Source organism: Serinus canaria, chromosome 1A (assembly GCF_022539315.1).
Source record: "Serinus canaria isolate serCan28SL12 chromosome 1A, serCan2020, whole genome shotgun sequence".
Lineage (NCBI taxonomy): Eukaryota > Metazoa > Chordata > Aves > Passeriformes > Fringillidae > Serinus > Serinus canaria.
Genome location: NC_066314.1, coordinates 41,322,055 through 41,334,326, shown reverse-complemented (window position 1 = coordinate 41,334,326; position 12,272 = coordinate 41,322,055). Strand labels below are relative to the sequence as shown.

The window sequence follows — 12,272 nt, the reverse complement described above, 5'->3', positions numbered from 1 at the left end:
AGTATGCCTTCATGAAGGATAAAGAGTATTGTTGCCACTAGACAGCACAAATGAAAAACATTACTACACTCTCTACTTCATATTTGGTGATTGCTTACTGGGGTTTCTTGTTTCTTTTTTACTAAACAGACTTGGATTATCACTTGCTTTTGTCTTCAACTCCTCCTACTTAATCCTCTTGTCAAAGCCCAGAGTTCCTGCGGGAATCCAGTCACAGATGATGTGAATGACATTGCAAAATTGGTAAGTACCTTTTCTTTTCCATTATTCTGTATGTTAAAAAAATATTCTGTGTCTTAGGGCACTTACATTTCTAAGCAAATTTAGTAAATCTGTATTGGAACTAGGGGAATATTAAAAGAAAATCCATCAACATCTGTCACTTGAACTAAAACTTTTTTTGCAGTGGAAGTAGTTCCAGTGTTAACTGCACAGATTACCTTGACCAAAATGGAGTTGTATGTATGTACATATGTAGTTTCCTGACTCCAAACTTCAGTAAAAATTGCCAAAAATCTTCATTTCCTCAAACATTCTTTCAGAGCAGATTGTTCCCCATGCAGATTAAAGATTATTGTCTGTGTGTCACTGACTTGCATGGAGCAGACTGGCAGCAAAGAGAGCTGAACTGAAGCAGAAGTCTTTACCTGGGGTAAATGAAAGACAAGTGCCACATATAAAGATAGTGTGGTATTAGACATTGTCGTTGTAGCAATCGAAGCAATGACAATTGAACAGGTTTTGCAGTCTTTGGGTGTGAGTGGGTTACAGGCAATATATGTTTCTCTGCTGGCTGTACCCAGAAGTTTAAGTCTGGAGGACTCACAGCTTCATATAAAAACTAAATTCATTTAAGGAAGTTTTAACTGTTACTTAATTTACCACTGCATTAACCTGAAAAACAGCATCTGCTTGTGAAGTCAATTGGTGTTTAGCTCCACTGAAGTTAATAATTATGCTATTTTGCAGTAGTGCAGGATATAACACCAAAGTTTCTAAGAAATAATATATACTGAACACTTAGCAAGCATATCTTCATCTGCATATTGAATCTAGGTGAAAATTGTGGCTTCATTGCGGGGAAAAAAGTTGCAACATCAGTGTTATTATTGTCAAACACTTATATTAAAACCCCTAGCATTTGCTGTCTGTGCAGTGTTCTTAACTTGTTTTCTTTGGTTTTTTTTATACACATTGGCACATAGTGTAAATCTCTAGGTGGGCTCCATAGTCCTACTTAAATGTTTAGTGCTTCAAATTAGTCCCTTTAGGCAGAATTTTGAAGTATTGGCATATTTATTCCAGATAATATTTCATCTCTTGGAAGAGTATTAAGCTTTGATGTAAACCTGTTGAAAGCATACAAGAGCAACAGAATTCCTGTGAGGGCTGGTGAAATTGTATAGTCCAGGGATAGTAATAACTTTTTGTCAATGATGTGTCCTGAGAACAAAAGCTTTAACATTCCCTTTAGTACAATTTAAACTTCAAGACTGTGTAAATACAGATTACAAAAAATGTGCAAGCAGCTTGAATAATCACACTGTCCAGGTTACACTGTTCTTCTGCTACTGCCAAGCTTGAGTAGAGTGGGGTTGGGCTGAGCTTCTTTGGATGCTCCTTCATGAGGATGCTGTGTGGTCATTCTCCTTACTTAGAACCATATCTTTCAGGTCACCCTACAAATGCAAAATTGAGGTCAAGTTTCCAAGCAAGTTCAAAGATACTTTAGGTTGGAGAAATAACAGAGAGATGCAGAAAGTACAAAGCCCCAGACACACAGATTCTCTCTGTTTTGTCTTGAATGAGTTGTTTTGAGGAAAGTCTGTCTCCCTGTTTTGTCTGTGTTAATATTTGCAGAAATAATTTCAATGAAGTCACTTGACAATTAAAATGATAAGGTGAAAATAAGTTTAGTACCATCAATTTAGTATAAATTTTGTTCATTAATGTGACTTGTTTCAATTATGTAACTCTTTGTTTCAATTAATGTGACTAAACTGCATGTTGATCATTCTCTTTTGAAATTCTACAACATGGCAACTAGACATTGAGAACAAAATTTTAAAAATACATAATGAGGTTTAAAGAACTTTTAAAACAAAACTTTGTTAGCTGACTGTGTGAAAGGGAGAAGCCTACAGAGAATACTGACTGGTCATACTGCTTTGTAGCAAGTACAGGGTTTTTTATGCTCTATGAACTATATCCTTAGTACCTATAAAAAGGACTCCAACATGATCTTACTTAAATATATGGTTCAGGTTGACCCTGTAACTCTTGCAAATTGAAGTAAAAATTTTGTACCATTTCTGCTTTTTGAAACACCATATGCTCATTGAATTAAGGAGTGATGTTCTCATGATGTGTATCTTCAAAATTCAACCCAATCCCTCAGCTACTCCTTGTGTGACTCACTCTCTTGACTCCTCCTCAGCTTTGCTGCCCTTCTCTGTTGTTCCTCTTGCAGTGAGGGGCCCAGAACTGGACAAAAGACTTGAGCTGTGGCTTCACCAGTTCCAAGTACAGGGAGACAATCACTGCCCTGGTCCTGCTGGCCACAGTATTGCTGATACAGACCAGGATACTGACAGCCTTCTTGGCCACCTGGGCACATGTTGGATCATGTTCAGCCAGCCCTCAACCAGCACCCCCACGTCCTTTACTTCCAGGCAGCCACTGTTCCCCTAGCCTGTAGCACAGGGTAGAATGGTGACGAGTTCAGGACCTGGCACTTTGCTTTATTGAACCTCAGACAACTGGTCCCAGTACACTGATGGAGCCTGTCCAGCTCCCCCTGCAGAGCCATCTTTGCTTCCAGCAGATCAACACTGCCACCCCACTTAGTGACTGAGAGTGCTCTTGGTCTCCTTGTCCAGATCATCAATAAAGATAATAAATAAACTGATACTGGATGACCCCAATAATGAGCCCTGGGGAACACTAATCACCACCTTGTTGTGGCACCATTCATCATCAGTCTCTGGGCCCAGCCATCCAGGCAGTTTTTTTTACCCAGTGAAAGGTGTACTTGTCCAAAACGTGAGCTGCCAGCTTCTCCAGGAGTATGCTGTGGGAGACAGAATCAAGGGTTTTACTGAGATTGAGGTAGGCAACTTCCACAGTCCTTTCCCTTTGGAGATTCTATGGGCCTTTAAGTAAGAGTTTTATTTCTTTGCTCATCCAAAGAATCTGTGCCTGTAGAACATAGGGTCTTTAATAAGTATCCTTGCCATTTACACTGAGAACGAATTGTAGCCTGGAGGATTTCACAGAAGTGTTATGTGTACAGTTATTGCTCATAGTTATTATGATGTTATCCACAAACTCTGTCACATTTGGACACAGTAATGTAATAGTTGTTCCTAAATGCTTTATTCTCAGCCAGACTGTCATGTTTTTTAACCCTTTTTGTCCACAATGGTGAGTATAGCTCTGTCTCTGTGTGCAATAAACTATCTGTCCAGCAGTAGTGCACAAATCCCATCACTTAAGGATATTGGCCTCTCTTCCTCTTGTCTCGTCACAAATTATCAAACATAACTAATCTAGAGCCTAGATTCAGTTTGGCATGAATCCTCCTCAGAGGCAGAGTATGATCTCTTTCATGTCCCCAAAATGTTAGTCTGTCCTGGGCCATTTCTCCTCACTGTAAAGTTACATCACCATCTCTTCCCAGCCATTCAGGTCTTCAACAAAGGTGTCTTATTTGGCTCTTGATGCTTCATAGACCCTTCAAAGTTCACTTCTAAAACTTTCATTGTTTTTCTTGTCATAATAGGAGAAATTTTTTTTGTAGTTCTCTAGACAAACAAGTACACTTTTCTTCCAAATTCTTGGTGGATAAAAATCCAGTCTATGAAAAATCTTTTTCTAACTTCAGCTTCTGTAATTTTGCTCTTCTGTCTGTTCACATGCTGCTCTGACCCTTTATCTTCTACTTATTTCCTTCAAGCTGTTCCTCCTTTTTTTCCACTATCAATGGCAAGCTTCTTCAGTTTATCTTCAAAGGTACTATTAACACTGCCTGTGTTGTCATAACACATGCTGAGTTTGCCCTCAGCTTCTCCTCATTATTTCCATGGTGTCTGTTACACTGTTTGTGGTCGCAGGAAAAATGCTCCTTGACGAACTCCAGGCAGATTCCCGTCCTCTTCCTATCTCATGCTAAAATTCTTTGCAGTATGAATCCATATCCCTCATTTGGCTTTTTCTCCAGTATGCTTTCCCCCCACACACACTTCTACTGCAGTGCACCTACATCTTGCTAAACAGTGCCACATTTCCCTGTCCAGTCTTTGTTCATTTGGCACTGGGCTTGCTGCAAACTGAAAACTCCTGAGCGTGACTGTGGCTGTGTTCTGCTCAACTTTATTGTACTCTAGGGATATGAGAACATGCCTCAGTCAAGACCCTGAGTGAATATAGACATTAGATATCTACTAAGCCTAAGCTATTGGAGAATTAGTAAGCATGCTGTGCAGTGCCTGAAAATGTGGGTCATTTGCCTAATCAACTTTGTTTTGTGTAATAAATTGAGGACAGATGTGTGGCGTAACCTGTTTTCAGTGGTCTTAATCTGGATTTTCACTAGCACCATGCTAGACTCACACCAGAATAAAGAATTGGAGAGAAAGAAATTCAATAACCATAAGGTTTCTGACCATTAGTCAATGTAAGACCAAAACAGACTGGTATCTCTTAGTAAGAAAAATGACTTGTATATTTTGTAGGATTAAATTTATTCCCATCTAGGTAATATAATTTTGTCATATGAAGAATATATCCTAAGTAAAATGATCTGAAGAAGCAAAGAATAATTGAACAATAATTTTTGGTTTTTAATAGTGAGAAGTTTAAAAGAGTATAATTTCATACCTATAGAGAATGAAAGTATTTAGGGAACATTCATTCTGCACTATTCACCATGTGACCTCCTGCTTCTTTTGTAATGAAGATGTCTGGAGGGAAGCACATTCCTTGATGAGCAAATGTTCCATATTATGAAAATGTAATTGCAGCACCTGTCAATAATGTCTGTCCCCATTGTTCTTTTCAGCACAGTAAGTCAGCAGAAAGCTGCATCCCTGTAATTGTGCATTTGATTTTGCATAAGAATTAGGAATCAGTTGTATATATGTTTGTTAAATATGAACGTCAAAACCTACATATAAATAGAATTTTCACTGAGCTGTGCAGTATGTACATAATATACCTAGATACTTTTGTTTCATCCATTAACAGAATCTAAAATAACTCTTCTTCCATGAACTACTTCTCTAAAACAATTTTCTTCATTTGAATGTTGGAAACCCACACAATAGTCAGGATTTACTGACCAGTTCCTTGCTGGAGACATGCTGTCAAATACTTTGCTTTCACATTACATCTTTGCTGTAAATATGTACTTTACACTCTCTGCCACATTTGATTTTTATTTTTAAATGGATTTAAATCTCCTGAGTGAAGGGGTTACAAAAAATGATCCAGAGTTGTTATGCTGCAAATAATCTGCCACTATGACTGTAAAAAGTGTGAACGGAAATCGTTAGCATGTTGTCTTCAGCCAAATGATGAGGGTTTTATTAACTGCTTCATTAGCAGATGAGATAGAGTGGATTGCAGAGATAAGGGACAGACAGTGGAAGCTCCTGCAGGAAAAGAAAAGCCAGGGAAGCAGTTAGAAAGAGCTAAAGAACTAGAGTGGGACTTTTGCCAAGGGCATGTAGTGCTAGGGCAATGGGGAACAGCTTTAAACTGAAAGAGGAGAAATTTAGATTAGATCTAAGCAAGAAATTCTTTACTGGGAGGGTGGTAAGGCACTGGAGCAGGTTGCCCAGAGAAGTGGTGGGGGCCTTTCCCTGGAAAAGTGTCAGGACAAAGTTGCATGGGGCTCTGAGCAACCTGATGTAGTGGAAGATGTCCCTGTCCATGGTAGGGAGTTGAAACCAGATTGTCTGTAAGGTCCCTTCCAACTCAAACCATTCTATTATTCTAGGAAAAGAACAGGAAAAGGGAAATAAATAGAGAGAAATTCAAAGTAGAAATTATATCCAAAAGGAAAGTATGTTTTTTCCCATCATATGCTTTAGAGTAAAAAAGAAAACACTGACAATGGAAAATGGAATTTTACTTTATTAACATACTTTATATTTTAAATGTGTATAAAAATTATAGCTGTGCTTGTCTCCTTATAATTTTTAAAAAAATCACAATAAAAGAAATTTTCAAGAGCAGTAGGCCTCATTTCAAATGATGTGACTGCAGATAGGTCATCTCTCATGTCTGCTGTTGCAATGAAAGAGTAGTTTATGGAACTAAATCACTTTTATATCCTTTTTTTCACCTCCACATCTATGTGACCACAAGCATTTTTTAAAACATGTTTGGGCTATGCAATGTTAACAGCGCTGTATTAAATATTCAGACCCCTCTATGTCAAAAGTAATCTTACATTCCCCAGTTTGAGATTTTGTTGCAACTGGGAATATAGCACTTTCTGTTGGTTTTATATGAATTTAAAGACATAAGTCTAGATTCCCTGCTCTTGAACTCTTCTCAGCCTGTTAGGATATCTGCAATCACACACAGCCACTAAATCAGGGAAAAAATTTGACATTTTAATAGAAGTTCAATGCTTTTGGTTCTGTACGTTCCTTTGCAAGATTATCGGTTGGCATTCTCTATAATAAAACTGTTACTTCTGTTTAAAGCAAGATAAGTTGTGCAGGCACAACTTTCCTTGTGGCCCCCCAGATTTTCACTCATGGAGTACTCGTGGAGCTGAGTAGAGGAACTAATAAAAAAGCCATTCCAGGACTCAGGTGGTTTCAAGGGACAGTCATATTCCAAACACCTTTGCCCAGGCAGGTCAGAGCCACCTTGTCATCTGCTCCTTGTTGGAAGCCACAGCAGTCAGGCACCCTGCACCAAGTGGGTGTGCAGAATCCATTCTTTCCTTTCAGGATCATTTCAGCAGATGAAAATCCAGTGGTTGGGTTTGGATCAAAGTCTTGGTGGTTAGTTTTCAACAAAATTTCAAGATACATTTCAGCAAAGCTGGGGAGTATAAAATACAGACCTAGTATAGACATATCTTTTACTCTTACATCAGGGGCTTTACTCTATTTTCCGTGTGAGAGTTGGGAAGTCCAAGTGTGATACAAATGTAACTCCTCACTTTGAGATCCATCCTTTACCAGCACAGCATCTGACATGTGGACTTCAGTCAACAAAACTTTAACAAGTTTTTTCTTGAGGCAGTGCATGTATTTTGTCTTTGACACCCTCCTCCCAGTGATCTTCATTTTTAGTAGTAAATTCAAAAATATCTTATCTGATTCACAGTCTGTCAAGGAGAGAAATATCTGAGGCTGAGCTGTTTGCTCCAGCTCTGATTGAGAAGGTGTAAGAGCTCTTGGGCACTTGAATTTTTTTAACTGTGCGTGAAAAGTGCTTGAGAGGCTCTGATGCCAGGAAAGTAGATTGTATACATAATGCATATCAATCCTTGTAGTGTTCATTGATATGGAACAAATTTAATCTTCCAGTGACCTTTCTTAAAGAGCAGTGGTTTTGCTGGCATTGCTAAGTGTGGAATCCCTCTAGAGTGAGTGTGGGAAACTTTGCACATAGAGTAGCATCTTCACTATCTGTGCTGCCTAAAGTGCTGCTAATCCCACCTCTCTAGGCATGCAAAGGAAGCTAGAAAAAAACCTGAATATCTATTAGTATGCTGTGATGCCATGATGTTTTAAAGAAGGAAATAATAGACAAAAAATTTGAATGAGGACTTAGAATAAATCTGATGCTCTAAAGAAAGAACAAATGTATTGAAATATTTTTCAGCACATTTACAGCATCTTGAATCAACTCCCAAAAAAGCCAGGTAAATAGAAATTAATATAGAATTTTATGTCGCTTCTGCTTTTGGAATGTATAGGTATAAAAATAAAAGAAAAATAAAAGAAGAAACAAAACTGATTTATGGGAGGGAATTTTTAAGGATCATTTATACAGTAACTTTTCTAAAGCTGTAGGAGAAAAAAAAGTCATTGAGCTGAAAAATTGTAGCTTAGCCCACATAAATTAAAAAATGTTTGGAATTCACTTGTGTTTGGCTGTGTATAAGCATTGCCCTTGATCATTTTTAGAACCATAATGTTTTGAAATAACTGGTTTAATTTTCAATTGAAACAGACTTTTAATTAAGAAATAAAACATTATGTTTTGCCAAACAAAATACTACCTAAAAACCGCTCAGGGGAAAAGAAATCCCTGTGCTGGTTGCTATAGCAGCAGAATCAAAAGCAGCCATAACAGAATGATCTTTAACCTGAAGTAGAAATGCTTTTGCACCAAAGGAGCTACATCTGTGCATATTGTTTTAGAGTATGTGGATTTCAAACCAGGATGAGAAGTATCAATTGACTCTATCATTGACAGAAGTAGGTTTATTGTATCAGTGAGCATCATATTATGACACTTTTGAAAAAATATTTCAAAAGACTGTGGATTTGTGGCAGTCCAGTGACTGTTGGACTGTTCATCTCCCAACCCAGCACATTCCCCAGATGTTCAGCCATGTGTCACAGTAGTGTTGGAACCCATCTGTGGCAGATTGCACAGGATAATTCAGTGGGACCCCTTCTTCCACTAGTTGTCTTTGCTTCAGCACACTTCATGCTCACCCCCATCTGCAAAGCTGCAGCTTACATGTGTGGAAGCTCTCCTTTGCCCCAGGACCTTGCTATGATATAATGATATTGCTCATCATCAGTAAGAAGCACGACTCCAAAGTTAAGGTTGTTTTAAAGTGTTTTTCTGACCTGGTACATAATTAAGCACAAGACAGGCAAGTATTCAGGTTCAGATGCATGTTCAAGTTGGATGTTATTTGAAGGAAAAAGGGCAAGATACTTCTGATACTGTCTACAGTAGAAGTTGTCACGTAAACACCTCAAGGCATTAAAAGACAGAAGGGCAGTGGAGTTTCTGCAGTAATGAAAAACATCAGATCCCTTCTTCTCAACCCGTTGTTGACTTTAACTCTGCTGAAGAGTTAAAGAGTTAAAGTCAACAGATCTGATCTGATCACTGACCATGATCAGATCAGATCTGAGCATATTGCAGAGCTGTGGAAAGATGGTTCACTTGTGAGTGAGTGAGTAAGTGTCAATAGCAGTTCCACAGGAAAGAAAGCATGTAAGTAAACATTTTTGCCTGCACCTGTGATTTACTGAAAATTTGTGTCGGTATTTGGTAGATTTTGTTGAATGCAGTAATGGAAATAAAGTCTTGCTTTGTGTAGTAAGTAATAACATTTTTATTATCTGTTTATTTAGGTTGGAAATCTCCCAAATGATTATATGATAACCCTTAAATATGTCCCGAAGATGGATAGTCTGGTATGTATAACCACTTCATGTTATTCCCAATAAAACAGCCCACTGGAACCAGTGATGGCTGTAACATTCTGTACCTAGTCCTATGTCTTAGCAAGTTACAGTTAAATAATGTTTATTTCACTTTTCACATGGTTCCCAAATATTCACATTTAAAAGAAATGTAGAGTGATTCCTGAAGTCCCTTAAAACTTTTTTAATTACAGAGATTCTAGGAAAGTATTTCTTCATATTAAATTTTTTTTTTTTTTTTTTTGGTGAAAAGTCAAATTTTCATTGTGTTATTATTTCGTCAATATTATTTCATTGTGTCCATTCAAAAATATTGCTTTCTTAAAGAAATAGGTTCTCTTTAATTGTACTTTGGAACATACTCTAGAACTCCTTGTTTCAGCCAGTGGAATTGCCACTAGAGCACAACAAATACTAAGCAGCCAGTAAAGAGAGCCCCAAGTTCAACAAATGGTGGCATCAGTAATTTAACAAACCACAGAATTTCAAACATACTTGTGTTATTCTTTCTTTATATTTAAAACATAGTGGTGCTTTCAAATAAGCATTATTTGTAAATCTTAAAATTATATAGCATTTTTATTTTTAAATAATATAATTTTATTGAACAATCTACTACATATTTTTTGGTTTTCCTCAGTTTAACAAAAAAAATTTTGAAGTTTTGTATTGAAAACTTGGTTGTTGCATACATTGCAATAAAAAGGAGGAAAGGAAAGAAGGTGAAAGTACAAATTATGCTGAACGCTATATTGTTTTAAGTCAAGGAAAAAAGTAAGAAAATGATGATTTTTTCAGTTAAACAGAACAACACTGTGCCTGTCTTAAGAATTAATCATTGTACACATACATCTGTAGCTGAAAAATATCTACTGGATGCAAGAAGCTGTTTTTGTGTAAAGTTTCTACAAAATTTTCACTGTAAAAATCCAATTTGTATGTGATACACATATAAAAATGTATCCTACCCTACAACAATGTGGCAAATCTGCCAATATTCCCTGTTGATATTGGAAATCTATGCCAGAAGCAAGATTCAATCCTGAATAGCAAGAAGATGGGAGGAGGAAAAGGAGGCTGCAGGATAGTGAAGGGCCCTGAGTTGTGAGGTTATGAAGGGTTATGTCAGATGTAGAAGTGTTTTTAAGAGTTTTGCTGGATGCTGAGGCTTTCACTAAAACTTAGAGTACTTTGGAAAACCCATTTTAAAGTTGGTTCTTTAGACAGGAAAACTCTGCAGAATGAATGCTATGAAAGTCAGGTACTAGGTCCTATATAAATAAAACAAATAGAAAAATTTCCATTTCTTAGAATATCCAATATTTAGAGAACAAGGGAGCAAGATTGGCTGCCACCATCCCCTGACTGCTGGGCTTTTTGAAATTCACTGATCTTGGTGTCTGATGTGATGATATTCATGTCTGTGGAGGACAACTGTAGCTTGAGTGCTGTTTCCCCAGCTTCCAGCCCATTAGCTGCTGGCCTGGATTGAGATTGTTCCCTCCACTGCACTCCTGGCGGGAATCTGCTTGAGCAATCAGTCCTGGTTGTTCTCACTCTTGCTTGTCTCCATGGTCCAGTTTTGACGGCCAGTATGCAGATTCTTTTCCATTCTTTTCAGTGCTAGGTCATCTTGATGCACCATACCCAGAAATTTAGATCCAGTTTACATTTACAACAAGCAGCCAAGAAATAAAAAGGAAGAAGAGAAGTTCAGAGCTGAGACTTCCGTGTTCCCTTTGCACAGCACTTTCAGTCATGGTAATGGCAGGTGCAGCTCTTGGCCACATGCCTTCTCAGGAGAAAGTATTCAGCAGTATTCAGATCCCACTTTGCCAGATTCCTCTCTGGGAATTTCAGGTTATGTTATGCATACCACAGCAAGGCTTCCTGAATAAGTAGGCTTTACTCTGGCCCATGCAAGCTTGGAAACCCATGGCTTTGCCTAAAGTAAATGCCTTTTGCTCAACTCTGAAGGGATTGAAATGGTGCTCTGCAATTTTTTTTCAATAGATTTCAATCTTTGGTGTGTGCATAAAGTGGGAAATGTACCCAAGGTAGCAATTCCCAAATGTAGATGACTAAAGGTAGGAAGGCAGGGTGAACACAAAGCAGATGGGAAGCCAGTGTAGTGCATGTAACAGGAACAGACTCACCCATCCATTAAACAGAAGGGTTGTTGCATTATGCACTAGCTCGAGCAACTGAGTGGCTTTAAAAGTAGTCTTGTATAGAGTAAACTGTGTAGTCAAACCTGAAGGTTAAAAGGCAGAGATGACAGCAAAGGGCTGAATTCAGAAGAGGAGATAACATTTAAACTTTTACACAGATGTAGAAAGTAATAGCCAAATGAGAGCTACCCTGAAGTACAAGGGAAGTCACATTTGCAATTGCCTTAAAATGTAAATCTTGGTCAAAGTTTACACAAAATATCAGAGTTAAACCACTATTTCTCTTTGCAAATAATGTCATAGTTTTCAATTAGAGCAGTTTTGTCTGTGTTTTTAGGTAGGTATTGACATAGCAAGTGATTGCACAGCTTGGCATTGCTGAAAAGAGAACTTAGAGCTTTTGTGAAATGCAGCTTTGTAGGTCAGAACAGTCCAGTTAGAGGAGACTCCTACACGCATGCTAAACCACAGGAGCAACAAAATAGACTCCCTGCTGGAATTGCCAAATGCTCACTAGAAGAAGGAGCAAGCTTATGCTAGTCCCTGCCAGAGGATAATGCTCACCCACAAAACCTCAAAGGAAAAGGTTTTCGAGGTTTCCAGTTCAGGGAAGCACAGTAGTTGGTCCTGTGTCAGTGTTCCCACCCCAAAGCAGAGGAAAGAAAATGTGTTGCCTGTCTCGTGG

The 12,272-nt window shown here is 38.1% G+C and overlaps 1 protein-coding gene across 1 annotated transcript in view; it reads left to right on the top strand.

The window, feature by feature from the left end:
• KITLG (KIT ligand) overlaps positions 1-12,272 on the top strand; it is a 52,681-nt gene that overhangs the window by 21,419 nt on the left and 18,990 nt on the right. The window contains exons 2-3 of the mRNA XM_050983895.1: positions 130-243; positions 9,345-9,407. Of these exons, the coding sequence (XP_050839852.1) occupies positions 130-243; positions 9,345-9,407 (177 nt within the window). The remainder of the gene's footprint in view (positions 1-129; positions 244-9,344; positions 9,408-12,272) is intronic.